Source organism: Mirounga leonina, unplaced genomic scaffold, assembly GCF_011800145.1.
Source record: "Mirounga leonina isolate KUSES-001 unplaced genomic scaffold, KU_Mleo_1.0 Mir_126, whole genome shotgun sequence".
NCBI lineage: Eukaryota > Metazoa > Chordata > Mammalia > Carnivora > Phocidae > Mirounga > Mirounga leonina.
The window spans coordinates 10,564,392-10,578,691 of record NW_023270314.1 but is presented as its reverse complement, the minus strand read 5'-3'; the positions used below and the strand labels follow the sequence as shown (position 1 = coordinate 10,578,691).

General features: G+C 41.4%; 2 protein-coding genes across 3 annotated transcripts in view; one reads left to right on the top strand and one right to left on the bottom strand.

The window, feature by feature from the left end:
- The window catches only part of PTPRR (protein tyrosine phosphatase receptor type R), a 239,850-nt gene that overhangs the window by 1,896 nt on the left and 223,654 nt on the right, over positions 1–14,300 (bottom strand). The window lies entirely within an intron of this gene.
- Positions 5,083–5,636, top strand: LOC118008568 (thymosin beta-4-like). The gene has a single exon (XM_035002135.1). It carries the CDS (start codon positions 5,127–5,129, stop codon positions 5,259–5,261), a length of 135 nt encoding a protein of 44 aa, XP_034858026.1. The 5' UTR covers positions 5,083–5,126; the 3' UTR covers positions 5,262–5,636.

The following is a 14,300-nucleotide window of genomic DNA, read 5'->3' as shown; positions in this document are numbered from 1 at the left end:
GGATTCTTGGCGAGGGTTAAAAGAATTCATGGACCTGGAGTGTGAGTATCACTTCTCAGGTGCCTTATCATTCATCTCATGTTAAAATGGTTTATGCATATGGTTTAAAATTGAAGGAGGTTTAGCAAACAAAACTCAACTGTGAAGTGTTGCTCTTTGTACACGTAAAAAGAACAACTACCCTGGAATGGTCTGTTTGAGTATGTGATATGGAAACAGCCTTAGTCTTTAGGTGTGGTGTGCTGGGTATCTAAACACAATAGTGGGCGGGCCCTTAAATGAGCTGGGGAAGAGGGAATTGGCTCTTGCTTTTTTCCCCTTTGTTATCATCATTATCATCACTGGTTACTCAGAGGTACCTTTTGTTACAGGATTAGTAGAAGGCTGCTTCTCATTATACTTTTATAGATAAAGTAGATACATCATATTTTGCTCTTTATAATAAGGGTTATTTACTTGGCAAAGCTACCCATAGTAGTATAAATGTTACTTACAGCTCATGCTCACTGAGTAACTGTAGCACTATTAGGAATCTCTATAACTGTGTGATCATACAACTCATTTTGAAATTACTAGCCAGTTCTCCCTAGTGGTTGTTGCTATCATTCAAAATAATTCTTTCTAGACCGTGTAAGCACTCAACTTAAAAACAAGATATATTGTTTCACTGTACCGTGATTTCTGGTTAATGGTAATAACTAAGACTGAGCTTATATCTATGTTTATTTGTCAACCTCTATAAATATAAGCTTACCAGATATTAAGATATTAAGCCTCATCCTTCTAAACTAAGCACAGATGTTAAGTTAGTAAGATTTCATCCTTCTAAATTAAACTAAGCATCTTGACGTGATGTCAAAATGATGTATTTGGCAAGAAAAAAAGGTAAATTTGGGGGGGCAGCAACTTAATGGCAGAAGTATTTATCAGTCTTTTCTCCCCAAACTAGACATTTTGTTGTACTGAAGCCAACTTTCTGGCTAATGTGTTTCTTGGTCATAAGTTGACAACAGAAATGGCAACCTGAGGATGTGGCAATTCTTCTTAGCTGGGATGGTAACATCTGGGCACACCCAAAGCCAAAGCAGCTGGCCAAAAGATGCTGGCTTCAACTGTGAATCTTAAGAGATCCAGCCACAGGAAATATTAGGGCAGCTCGAGGGAGCTGGCCTCACGTAGCTCAGAGAACCATCAGTCTTCCCCCTTGAATTGCCGGTGGTATGAGGAGCCTTCTATGTGCTCCATCTCCTGGGCTCTGGTCTCTGAACTCCCTCACCCTTTACTTCACTTTGAGGTAAACTCTTCCCTTTCTTGTCTCTTCTGGTAAGCACTGGTATTTATCTGTCTAACTGGTGAATGAACAAAGACATAGTCCAAGTTTTCAGACCCATGTGACCTCAAATGGGTCAGCATTTTCTTACTCGGAGTGTATTTTCTCTGACGTTCTGTTAACTAACTCAAGGGTGTTTCAGCCAGCTAAGATGGGGAAGATGGGGAAACAAACTGATCAGTTGTAGGCTAGCAAAATTCTTGTGAGTCTGAAAGCTTAAGGAAGGTATATGAGAAATTATGTTATTTTCCACCTCATTTGGAAAGAATTGGCATCAGAGGGATTCTCAGAGATCATTTATGCCTATCGCAGGCACAATGTAGCCTTTCCAGAAGGGAGCAGTCTACAAGGCAGATGGTCAGCTGGTTTCTGCTGGGATGCTCAGTGGGGAGGCGAGCTACCATAAGAAGCAGCCTTTCCCCAAGTTGCAGGAAAGCTTCTGAGGAGATCAAAATGAATCTGCTCCTTTCTAACTGTCACCCCATTGGTTGAACTGAAATAACCCCCAAAAAAGTCTAAAGGCTCCTCTTGTAGTCACACAATAGCTTTCTAAATGCTGGAAAACAACCATCAAAGTCCTATAATCTTTTCTTCTCTAGACTAAACATCCTGTGGTCCCTCAATATTTCTATAACGCTTGGTTTCCTGGTCACTCACCAATCTAGTCTCCCTCTTCTGTAGGCCGTTTTATCAAAGATGACCTTCTTAGAGTGTTGTGTCTACTCCCGACAGGGTCTAGTCAGTGGGACTATTTTCTCCTTTGAGCTGCATGTCATAGGCCAATTAGTTTGCATTTGCAGGTACATCAGATGATAAGATGTCACCGTGCCCGCCTGGAGCCCGGTGCCCAGCAAGCATTTTAGGATATTGACTGAAGGTTTGGGCTAATGAAAAAGTCTGCAGGATTTTTTTTTTTTTTTTTTTGGAGTGTGGAAATGACAGTTCGCTCTCATCTTGTACTTAAGCTATTGAATTTTTGAAACTAAATGCAGGACTTTTTATTCATTCCTATTAATTTCAACTTGGTGGGGTACCTGGGTGGCTCAGTCGTTAAGTGGCTGCCTTTGGCTCAGATCGTGATCCCAGGGTCCTGGGATCGAGCCCCGCATCGGGCTCCCTGCTCGGCCGGGAGTCTGCTTCTCCCTCTCCCTCTCCCCCTACTTGTGTTCCCTCTCTCTCTGTGTCTCTCTCTGTCAAATAAATAAGTAAATAAATCTTCAAAAAAAATTTTCAACTTGGTTTCAGCATGAAGTTCTTATTTATTATCACCACTATTTATATCATTCAATGTATTAGCTTTTCATTTCTCACTCCCAGCTTTGTGTCCTCTAGATATTTAACAAGCATGCCTTACTTCTTTTTAACTGTCATTTATAATGCAGTAGAAAAAAAGAGGGCCAAGGTGGGGCCTTTATTATAAGTAATTGGATATCATGTTATATACCGTCTATCCTATTCCAAAATTGTTTCCAACTAGGTTGTAGGTCCTTTAAGGTCAGGCATGATGTCATAGTCTTCTCATACATGCAACAGTGAAAATCACTTACTAGTCCTAAGTAAATACCTGCCATGTAGATTACCCAGGACATGTTATTTTCATCTCATATGGATGCAAATAAACTGGGCTAAAAGAAGGCAAGGGGCATTACGGGATGCAATCACCGGAGTCTGGTTCAAATTCAGGGACTTGTCACCATCGTCTCTGAAAATATTTAATAAACATCTAATTCTATATATTGGTATCGAGAATACTTTGTGGATCTTTGCATGAACTTAAAAATGTAGGATCACCATACAGATCTTACACAGTCTTTTTATTGGCTGGCCACAGTAAAAAAAATACAAGGAGCTAATACAGTTCCTGTATACAAAATTCAGTTATAGGATAAATGAATAATGCTAGATTATATGGAACCCTCAGGAGAACCCTGTAATAATTCATCCCCAGGACAGCTCTGACTTGGTTCCCAGGTACCTTTCATGTCAGACTGGGCTCCGTGGACTTAGTGAAGTCCAGATCCATATCACTGATGTAAAGCTGGTAACACAAGCTGGTCTTTGAACGTAAGAAGCAGGAGTGCTCTTTTTATTACTTTAAAAACCATCCTCCAACTCCCTTTTATTTTTTTTTTTAAAGATTTTGTTTATTTATTTGACAGAGAGAGAGACACACACAGCAATAGAGGGAACACAAGCAGGGAGAGTGGGAGAGGGAGAAGCAGGCTTCCTGCTGAGCAGGGAGCCCGATGCCGGGCTCGATCCCGGGACCCCGGGATCATGACCTGAGCCGAAGGCAGACGCTTAAAGACTGAGCCACCCAGGCGCCCCCTCCAGCTCCCTTTTAAAGTGGGCACTAAAATCACCTTTGACCTCCAATAGATCATAGTTTAAATTCAACCTAGTTTGTTTTTAAAAGATTTCCATGCTGATCAAGATGATGCTTCAGTGGAGAAGGCCTAGGGGGCCCAAAATAGACGCACCATCATGAGTCAGGCAGCATGCACCACCATTACTCAATACATTGTATTAAAGCATCGTCTGTCCTGGAGCATCCTTTAGGTACAGAGCTGTTTCCCAGAGTTCTAGATTTCCCAGATCGAAAAGAAACAAGGTATGCTTGTCCAATACCTTCTGCAGAGCAGGAATTAGTTTATAAAAAAAAAAGAGTGGGGAAAAAAAATACAGGGCAAGGGGACCCAGTTAGTTGTAAGAGGGGTGGTTGCTGTGAAAGGTTTGGAATGCCAAGGTGTCAGGTTCATCACCAGTAGGGACCAAAGTGGGTTAAGAGAGGAAAAGACACCATACACTGCTGTCAAGACAAATCCCTTCTCTAACACTAGCTGCTCTACCTTACTACAAAGCCTTTGCAACACTCCGTTTTCTCGTCTGCAAAGTGATGGGGTAATAACCTAACGGTGCCTACCTTTGAGCACTGCTGTGAGAAAGGAATGGGACCATCCATTTAAAATGCTTAGTACACAGCAGAGCACATACAGATACCATACTGCAGGCTATTGTTCCATTCTGGTTACTCTTTGGTGCTATCTGGTTGAACAGGACTGCCTGGAAGGCTCTGGGATGGGGCCTCTGAAGGCCTTGGAGAACTAAGAACACACCTGGCAGAGGACACGATATTCCCTGCTGGGGCAAGCCTAGATGGAAAGATCCAAATATGTTTCTAAATATTAACCAGCCTAGAAGTCTGCTACAGCAGGGGCAGGTGATGTCATGGAAAGAAGTGGGCTTGGAGTCTGACAGATTCAAGTCTGAATCCTTGTTTTTGAACCTACTTGCTTATATGATTTTGGACAAATCACTTAATCCTTCCCGGCTGGGGTTTCCTCACTTATAAAATGACATTAATGCCAAACCCTGTCATTGTGAGGATTAAATGAGTCAGGCCATATCAATGTCTAGACAAAAGGCTCTTCACAGAATTCTTTTTTTTTTTTTAAGTTTTGGGTTTTTTTTAAGATCTTATTTATTTATTTGCCAAAGAGAGAGAGCACAAGCAGGGGGAGCACCAGGCAGAGGGAGAAGCAGGCTCCCCGCGGAGCAAGTGGGACTGGATCCCAGGACCTTGGGATCATGCCCTGAGCCAAAGGCAGACACTCAACCAATTGAGCCACCCAGGCGTCCCTCTTCACAGAATTCTTAAAAGCCTAAGGTTCTGCAGCGGTCCCTGAGGCCATGGCGGGGTGCAGGAGGTTGGATTTTAAGACTAGCATTCGGCGGCGGCCACTGAGCAGACGGGACTTCACTTGCACGCGCACCTCGCTCCGCTTCCTCGGCAACCATGTCTGACAAACCCGATATGGCTGAGATTGAGAAATTCGATAAGTCCAAATTGAAGAAGCCAGAAACGCAAGAGAAAAATCCACTGCCTTCAAAAGAAACGATTGAACAGGAGAAGCAAGCAGGCGAATCGTAATGAGGCGCGCGTTGCCAATATGTACTGTATATTCCACAAGCATCGCCTTCTTATTTTCCTTCTTTTAGCTGTTTAACTTTGTAGATGCAAAGTGGTTGGATCAAGTTTAAATGACTGTGCTGCCCCTTTTCACATCAAAGAATCGAGAACTACTGACAACCAAGGCGCCTGCCTCTCCCATCTGCCTGTCTGGCTGGCAGGGAAGGAAAAGAACTTGCATGTTGGTGAAGGAAGAAGCTGGGTGGGATGACAGTGAAATCGAGAGAAAAAACCAAGCTGGTCCGGGGTGTCCTGCAGGCTGTAAAATGCAGTTTAATCAGAGTGCCATTTTTTTTTTTGTTCAAATGATTTTAATTATTGGAATGCACAATTTTTTAAATATGCAATAAAAAGTCTTAAAACCTGAAAAAAAAGAAAAGACTAGTTCCTAATCCCAGTTTTTACCAAGGCAGTTGTGCCTTTTATTTATTTTGTAAGATTTATTTATTTATTTTTTTTGAGAGAGAACATTCATGAGCATGGGGTGGGGGAGGGGCAGAGGGAGAGAGAGAATCTCAAGCCCACCGCTCAGCAAAGCGCGGACGCTGACTCAGGGCTTGATCTCACGACCCTGAGATCATGACCTGAGCTGAAATTAAGAGTCGGGCGCCCAACCGACTGAGCCACCCAGAAGCCCCTATTTTATTTATTTTTTAATCGTTTTTTTCATATTCGTATTCTGTGGAAGATTTTTTCTTCCAATTATTTTGTTTCCCATTGTTCATAAAAAAGTTTGAAAGCCAATAGCCTGGCAAACAGTATTTACCTAGTAAGGTTTCAAGTTTTGCAAGCTTTTTAAAAAATTTTTTTTAAATTAATTTTTATTTTTAAGTTTTTTATTTAGAGAGAGAGAGAGAGAAAGCACATGCATGTGAGCAGGGAAGGGCAGAGGGAGAAGGAGAGAGAATCTTAAGCAGGCTCCATGCTCAGGGTGGAGCCAGACTCAGGGCTCCATCTCATGATCCTGAGACCATGACCTGAATCAAAATCAAGTCAGATGCTTAACCAACTGAGCCACCGAGGAGCTCCAAGTTTTGCAAGATTGAAATGAGAGAATCCATAAAATGCTTAGCACAGTGATTGCTATTTAGTGAGTACAAAAATACATACTACATTTTTTTTTTCTTACTCTTTTGGTAAGTGCTTGGCTAACACTATGCCTAGGATGATCATACATCTCATTTGCTTGGGACAGTCCTGTTCACTCTTGTGGTCCTGTGTAACTCTTACTAGAGCCACCCTTCACTTACAGAAAGTGTCTTGCTTTGGATGGTAAGTTTTTTGTTCACCCTAATTATACCCTGTGCCATGCCATGGAAGAAAGTCGTTCCTTTCACTACACAAGTGGTGCTGACCGCAAGGCTCTGATTTCTTGGTGGCCATAGAATATGAACACAGTACTTGGCGAGGCCAGAGAGGATTCAGATATACCGCCCTTCTAGAAATGTCAGATATCTCCTAGCACATTAGCCTGACCAAACACAAAAGTCAGCGTCTTCTGTCTCCATGCCGGGAAGCTGGGGGTAGGCTCAGGTTAGAAGGAAAAGAAATGTAGTTTTTTCCTTTTGCTACTTGGGAGGGTGTGTTGACAAAAGCCCTCCAGATGCCCAGGAGAGAGATTTGGTTTTTAACATGTTAAAATTGTGACCTTTTGTGACTATTAACTCACACATACAGAGGGCAGCAGCCTTTCCTGCTGCACCGCCCAGCGCGTATCCGGTCTAATCAGTAGACAGAAGAAATTCTACAGCGGTGACTCACTTCTGAGCTAACAATGGAACTTGTGCTCCTTGGCTTCTTATTATTTTTGAATCTGGAATTCTTTTGGTAAAGTTTGATACAGTAAATTTAGAACAAAAGGTGTGGACGTTAATGTGCCTCATGGGTAAAGCTTCGACAGCTTGGGCGTGAGTCAAGCCAGGCTCATGTCTGCGTCTGTAACTCAGGTGTCTTGAACAAAGGTTTTCCCCAGGTCTTTATACAGATGTCATATCAAGGAGGGAGAATTTAAACATAAATGTTCTGATTCATTGTGACCAGGTATTCTGAACATAGACACTTTCTCTGGAAGAGCTGTGTTCCAAAGTATTTCTAGGGCATAAAAGCCAGCACAGATCCAATGATAATCCAATCATAGTTCAATACTCTAGCATAACTTGAATTCCATTTTTTTCCCCCTGAAAATTAACCAATTTTTTTCTGAACACCTAGGTTAACACTCAATTAACTCCAAGCTGAGAAGAAGGAAAAGGTTGTCCTGGCAACTACTTGGGAGATTCATTTGGCATAATCTGTTTTATAAGAGGACCTCTTGTTAGGGTGTCAGGAACTGTGATGTCAAGTAAATAAGTCCATACCAATTTCTGGGGCTTTATTTTTAAGTTTCCTTAAAAGAAGTAAACCAAAATGTTTAATTTCTGATCTTCAAATGAGATCTTTGAAATTCACTAATTAAGGGGATCTTTGCAATGAGTTGGGAATGCAGAGAGATATGGATAAATGTAAGGGTAGGTTTGCTAAAAATTATCCGAACAGGTGGAAATTTTAGCTTTGGAATTATTTTAAACAAGTTTTGGAAACAAAGAATACTTTGGGGACATATATTAGCCTAGAAAACTGATGGCTTATATATACCTCCTCTTGGATTGTTACAGTTAAAAAAAAAAGAGAGAGAGAGAGAAATCATCACACTAGAGTGATTAATCAAAACATTTAAACAATGATATGACGCACACTGGAAGCATTTTTCTATCCTGTCTGGGAAGCCACAAGCAAGGTCTTTGGATGTCATTCCAATTTAGGCCTCCAAGGTAAGGATGTACAAAGACAACAGCAGATTTCACCAGTGACTCTCTAAAAGAAGGATTAGACAGATTGTTTCCTGTTTCTGGGGAAGAAAAAAAAAAAAAGGGGAAAGAAAAAGGCCTTGCGACTGTATAGTATTTTATGTGCTTCACTTCCCAAATTCTGTTTTCAAGTTCTTCCAGTGTCCAAAGGTGCCAAACGAGATTAAAAGAAATATGATGGGAAGAATTTGTCCGAGGTCAACCTGCCATGGAACCCATTCCTTTCATCCCTGCCTAGATGTCTTCTGGTGGCCACATATTGTTCTTTAGTCCTTCTTATGTGCATAGAAGGCATTTTTTGAGTTTTCTGAGCCATTTTATTATGACGGATTATTATTATTTTTCAAAGGGACACGTGTATCTTTCATATTCAGTGTATAAATGACTTTCTGTCACACAGAAGCCTAAATGAATCTTTTGTAGCAGGAGATAAATATGGTAAAAGCTGTTGGTTTAGCTTTAACAGCAACTAGAGTTATCAGTCAGATGGTACAGTCAGAACAATGTGGTGATATTTAAGATTAGAAGATTTAAGGGGCTCTTGGGTGGCGCAGTTGGTTAAGTATCCGATTCTTGGTTTCGGCTCCGGTCGTGATCTCAGGGTCATGAGATCGAGCCCCCCAGTCGGGCTCCGTGCTCAGTACAGAGTCTGCTTGAGCCTCTCTCTCTCCCTCTCCTTCTGCCCTTCCCTGCTGTGCGTGCTCTCTCTCTCTCTCAAATAAAGGAATTAATTAAAAAAAAAAGATTAGAAGATTTAAGCCAGATATAGAAGGTCTCAGTAATAAAACATGATTACACTGGGTTCAGTTTAGTGCCAGTGTTATGGGTCCTTTTTTTTTTCACCATAATTCTTGAAGATTGTTGACCAATATATGTATGGTAACCTTCCATTAACAGGAAAACACGATTGAACAAAATATCCCTTTTTGTCATGCTGGCCAGTAGAAAGCTCATTGTATTTCTCATATTCAGCTATTAATAATAATCTAAGCTGTAACCATCAGAGATAAACAATTTTCCCTGGTTTATACAGCAACTAGTTCAGGGTCATTGTCAAAGGCAAGACTAGAATGTGAACTTCCTTTCAATTGGTGTGTAACCCAATTCAGTCTCCCACTCCAGAAAACAACAGTGTTTTGGGAACCAAACAATTCAGAATTTAGTCAATCTAATTAGAGCAAAATGGAAGCTCAGTTCAAAATGTCTAAAAAAAAACCAGATGGTCAAAATTCGTTATGTGACTTTAGATACATCATTCACTCCTTTTAGGTCTTGGAATCCCCCCAAAGAATGAGAGATTTGTACAATATTCGACCAGATTTCTTTTAACCATCCCTTTCCTTGTAGGTGTTTGGCAAATGTTTTGATTGTCTGTTATTGTCATTCCATTGTTCTCTATAGAAATAAAAGTTCAGAGACTCAAAGAACACAATAGCTGAGAGGGGGTTTAGGGAGTCAGATGATCACTTCCCACTGAATCCCTAGATGGGAAAGGCATCTTATTGGAGGTGTCCTTGAATCCACTTGTGCTCCTAGCATTATCAGTGGACCAAATAAACACACATACATATGCATCACTAATTTTCAAATGCATGTAGGTGCTGTTTTGAATCACAGAATGAAAGTTAATTTATCAGCATTAAGGGTTTCAAAATACAGTTATCAAGTTGAAGTCCATAAAATATATTACTCTTAAAAAAGGGGGTCCTCATACCAGAGAGGTTAGGGGACCACTGATATGCCCCATCTCTCCTTTTACATACATATACAGAAAGGTCTAGAATGGGGTCACACATGGAATTAAGGCACAGCCAGGATTAGCACCAAGCTTTTTGACGTCCAGCACCTCATACTCTAGTGGTTGCCTGCTTCCTAGCCCCACCAGCCAGTTGTTTGGTCCCAATTGCCTGATACCGACTTCATCTTTTAATTTAAAATGAAAGCTACGGGAATGAAGGAATGATCCACTAATGCACTTCTAAATAAAACACTTGTGGGTGCCTTGCACTGAATTTGAACTCCTACTTGGAAAAAAAGAAATCCTAATTTAGTTCAAAATATGCTCAAAAGTATTATTAAAAAGAGAATCACAGACTCGTGAATCTGCAGTGAGAACTGTAGCCTCTATTAATAGAAGTTGCCCTGAAGCCAATAAAAATAACGTCTTGCCAGAGAATGAATAATCCACCAAATGGCTTTGTCATTGTTGTTACAACGGACCATCCATTCAGCATAACACTCATCTCTAAACCAGACCATTTGAATTTATTGCTAAAATGCAGATTTGTGATCTGAGTACAAATTGTCTGCTTTTGTCATGTTGAATTACAATAATTGGGCATTGTAATTTATTATTATTATTATTAATTATTATTATTATTATTATTTGGAATCAGGTTTTTGATCCTGCTCAATGCTCAAACCCTTGATTCAAGCCCATTTCAAGTATCTAAATCACTGGACTTTCTTCTTTGCTGTTAGCCCTGCCCTGGATTTCTCAGAGGAGGCAAATATAAGTGGTGGGGGGTAAACTATTAAAAAAAAAAAAAAAGAGGCACAGTGTGCAGCCTTGGATCACTAGTGGGTAGAGGCCATTGTTAAGAGAGTATGAAAGGATAGGAAAAATCCTGTGGAGCTTGGACTCTGCAGCATACAAAATATCAGCTCCTTGATATATTGGCTCTGTCTTTTGTAGCCCTTATTATACTCAGCTGGGTGCTCCTTTTTAATGGTCCCCGCCTACCCTCAAATCCCCATGCCTTCCGCAGTCTTCTCTCCACCACCAAACTTCTTGAAAGAACAGTTTATATTTATTATTTACAACTTCTTTTCCTCCCACTTAGAAAGACTTTGAGGAAAGTTTGTATGGTCAAATAAATATGAAAGAGAGCTTAAGGAAGGTTAAATGGGTTTCTATGTTGGGGGACTTCCCCAGATTCCTTAATGTTTTAATACTTACTGTGAATATCCAAGTGGAGAGGGCTTATAAGAAATATATTATATAGCTCAAATTTAATTGAGAGCTTATTTTATTTTATTTATTTATTTTTGCCTGAATGCAGTCGAAGAGGGTCTGGTACTTGGCAGGCTCTCGTAGTTTAATTAATAATTAAACTGTGCCTTGAGAAACAGAGTCTGGAAAAGTCTGTTAAGGAATCCATCTTTCTATGCCGAGATGCCTGATGCACGTACAGTAGTAAGTGTTTAGGAAATGTTTGTTGAATGAATGAATGCATGCATGATTCAGGAGCACCGCTCTAGGCAGAGATCTTGGGTGCCTGCTCCACAGGACACACGACACAGGAATCAGGCCCATATGCAAACACTCATCCTAAAAACATCCCACGTCAGGGTCAGCTTCATGGGCTTGTGACCCGCTGGGTCACACCAGCCCCCTTCCCCTGTGCTGAGAAGGACCTTGCACTTGGGTTAATGCTCTGCTGTCACTATCTTGAAATATTTAATAATTTTTTTTAACAGGGGCCCCACATTTTCATACTGCACTGGGTCCTGGTAGCTGATCTCGCCCAAGGAATCCCTTGCTAGAGCTCTCTGCTTCCTCTCCACTCCCCTCAGCTTCTCAGTGCCCACAGCTCTCTACCAATCATCTCTAATTCAGGGCCTCAGGTGTGCCCAAATTTTGGGGCCCTCTCTTCAAGTCCCCTTCACCAAAACCCAAGTTCTGAATGTATTCCTAATGCATGGAGTTACATTCTTTCTAGCTACCCTACCCTAGCTGGAAGGGACAAATCACCTTGTTTAGACGAAAGGGTTAATAGCTGAAAAAGCATAAGGTGTTGCCCTCACCTTCTGCCTCCACGTTCAATGAACTTTAAAAAAGAATGATTCTTTTCATCAAGGATTGGCTCTCTAATGGCCGAGTTTCAGATATTCACCCCACACAGGTATTTTAGGCATCCTCCGTAGACAGATATTTTGGGATGAGGCATCTTTCCTATGTTCCTCAAATTATATTCTTAAGGCAACTGCTGACAGTATTACTCTATCTCTTCATGAAACAGCTCTCACTCATACTAGACATTGTTTTAAAAATTATGGTGTCATTGCATTTTTTTAATTGGCAAAGCATTAACAAAAAGATTTGTTTTTGTCAAGCAGTTTTGCAATAAACATATTTGGAAAGATTGCTTACTTTCATCTGTAATGATCACACCTTTTGGGTTAGGAATTGGAAGTCCTGGGTTCCAAAGAGGTCTACTTTGCCAGCATTTTGGCTACATGATCTTGGACAAGTTCCTTGATGATCCTGAATTCTTTCTTAAAAAACAGAGCCAAGGAACACCTCTGTTCCTACTTTTGGGTTCATTTTGGGAGTTAAATGAGACTTATGAGACATGTGCTTTGAAGGCCGTGGTGGGGAGGCGATGATTATGAAATCAACTTCCAAGTGTCAATACTGCATTCTGGAAGGTCCGAAGACAGATCCAGGACTGAAGGCAAGGGTGGCTGCAGAGACTAGGGCTGGGGACAAGGTCTGAAGAACTGATGAAGAACAAATAAGCTGCAAGAGCAGAAAGGTGGGCGTTCAGATTTTCTGAGGCCCATTTTTTCTTTTACCAGCATGAGCTGAGGATGTGGTCAAAGGCAGCAATCACCTACAAACTGGAATTTTAACAATGAAATATGACAGGAAAAAAAAATTAGAAACTAAAGCAAGAGGCAAGATGTCTGGGGGAAAAGAAGTTGGATGAGGTGAAGGAAAGGAGGAAGTTTTTCTGTCTCACTTTTCATAATAACTAGGGGACTGCATAGCAGAAGGAAGAGACAAAAAAAGAAAATCTGTGTTGATCCTGTGAAGGCAGGCAGGCAAAGGAAAGATGTTTCAAGGAAGGTTTTAAAGAGAGGATCTACTTCATAAACAACAGAAGCAGCTGCTCAGAAAGAACGTATGTAGAAGAGATGTTGATTAATGACTCAGTGAAAATGATTTCCAGACACATATTGGCAGTAATTCAAATCGGGGGGTAGGGAGCCTTCAGATCAGCAGAGAAGTTTTGATATGTTTTGGAGATCCTATCAGGAATAAAGAGACAAGCCTTGTGGGGAGACCTTGGTGGTGATGGAAGGCCAAGGCTAAAATTTCTGACCGTTTGCTCTAGGAAGGAAGGGGCCGATAGAGGAGGCATTGTGATATGGTTTAAAAAATGTATTTGTGATTCCATTCAGAGCTAGAGGACAATCTGGTAGACTTGACAGGGGAACGTGACTGGGAAGGGGAAGCCAAGGTGGAGGTCAGGCTACAAAAGCAGGTGGGGGAGGTAGGAGATGGGGGGTGGTGGGTGAGCAGGCAAGATTGAAGAATAACAAAAGCCAAAAAAGAAATGAGCAAACCAAACCCATTTTTCCCCCCAAGGTGTTGTTCCAAATAGGGTCAGAGATGGTGTTGGAGGTCAACTCAGTTCGGAGTCAGCCTAGATCCACGGAGGGTGTCTGGCGTTCATGGAGTTTCAGCACTCACTAGTAAGAGAGCAGGGTGCAGGGGTATGGACCGGAATCCTTGAGGGGCTTGGGGTCCCATGCAGGAGGCTTGTGTACGGAAGCACAAAGCAGGAGAGATCAAGGTCACCACGGGAACAGGTCCAGGCTGACTTGGTGCTGTCCCTTGCCCTCTGATGCAAGCCCCACTTCTGGGTGAAGGTAGGTCCCAGAGTCTGGAGTGAAAAACTGGACCCTATTCCAGCTGGACAGACAGTCCTGGATGGAAGGACAGTAAGACAGCAATTGTAGGAGAAGAAGAAGAGATCACTGGAACTGATATTATGTACAGAAAGGAAATATTTTGGGAAGCAGTTACATGTGGGGTATGGAAAGGGGAGAAGTGGGAGGGATACAGAGAGCATTAGAAACATAAGCTGAGTGTTCTACTAAGTACGTCATGGATGTAATCTCATCTCTCTACTGCCGTAGCCCTGTGAGGTATGTATATTAACATATATTGCTTCCAGGTCATAGATGCGTGTTCAGGTTTCTTGCTATATATATATATTGATAATAACAGTGGCTAAACTTGACCGCATGTTTGTTATGTGCCAGGAACTTTATAGATTATATCTTACTCCTTACAACAACAATTGCCAGTAGATACAAGTATGACTTCCATCTTCTAGATGAGAAAGCCCAGACACGGGCACAT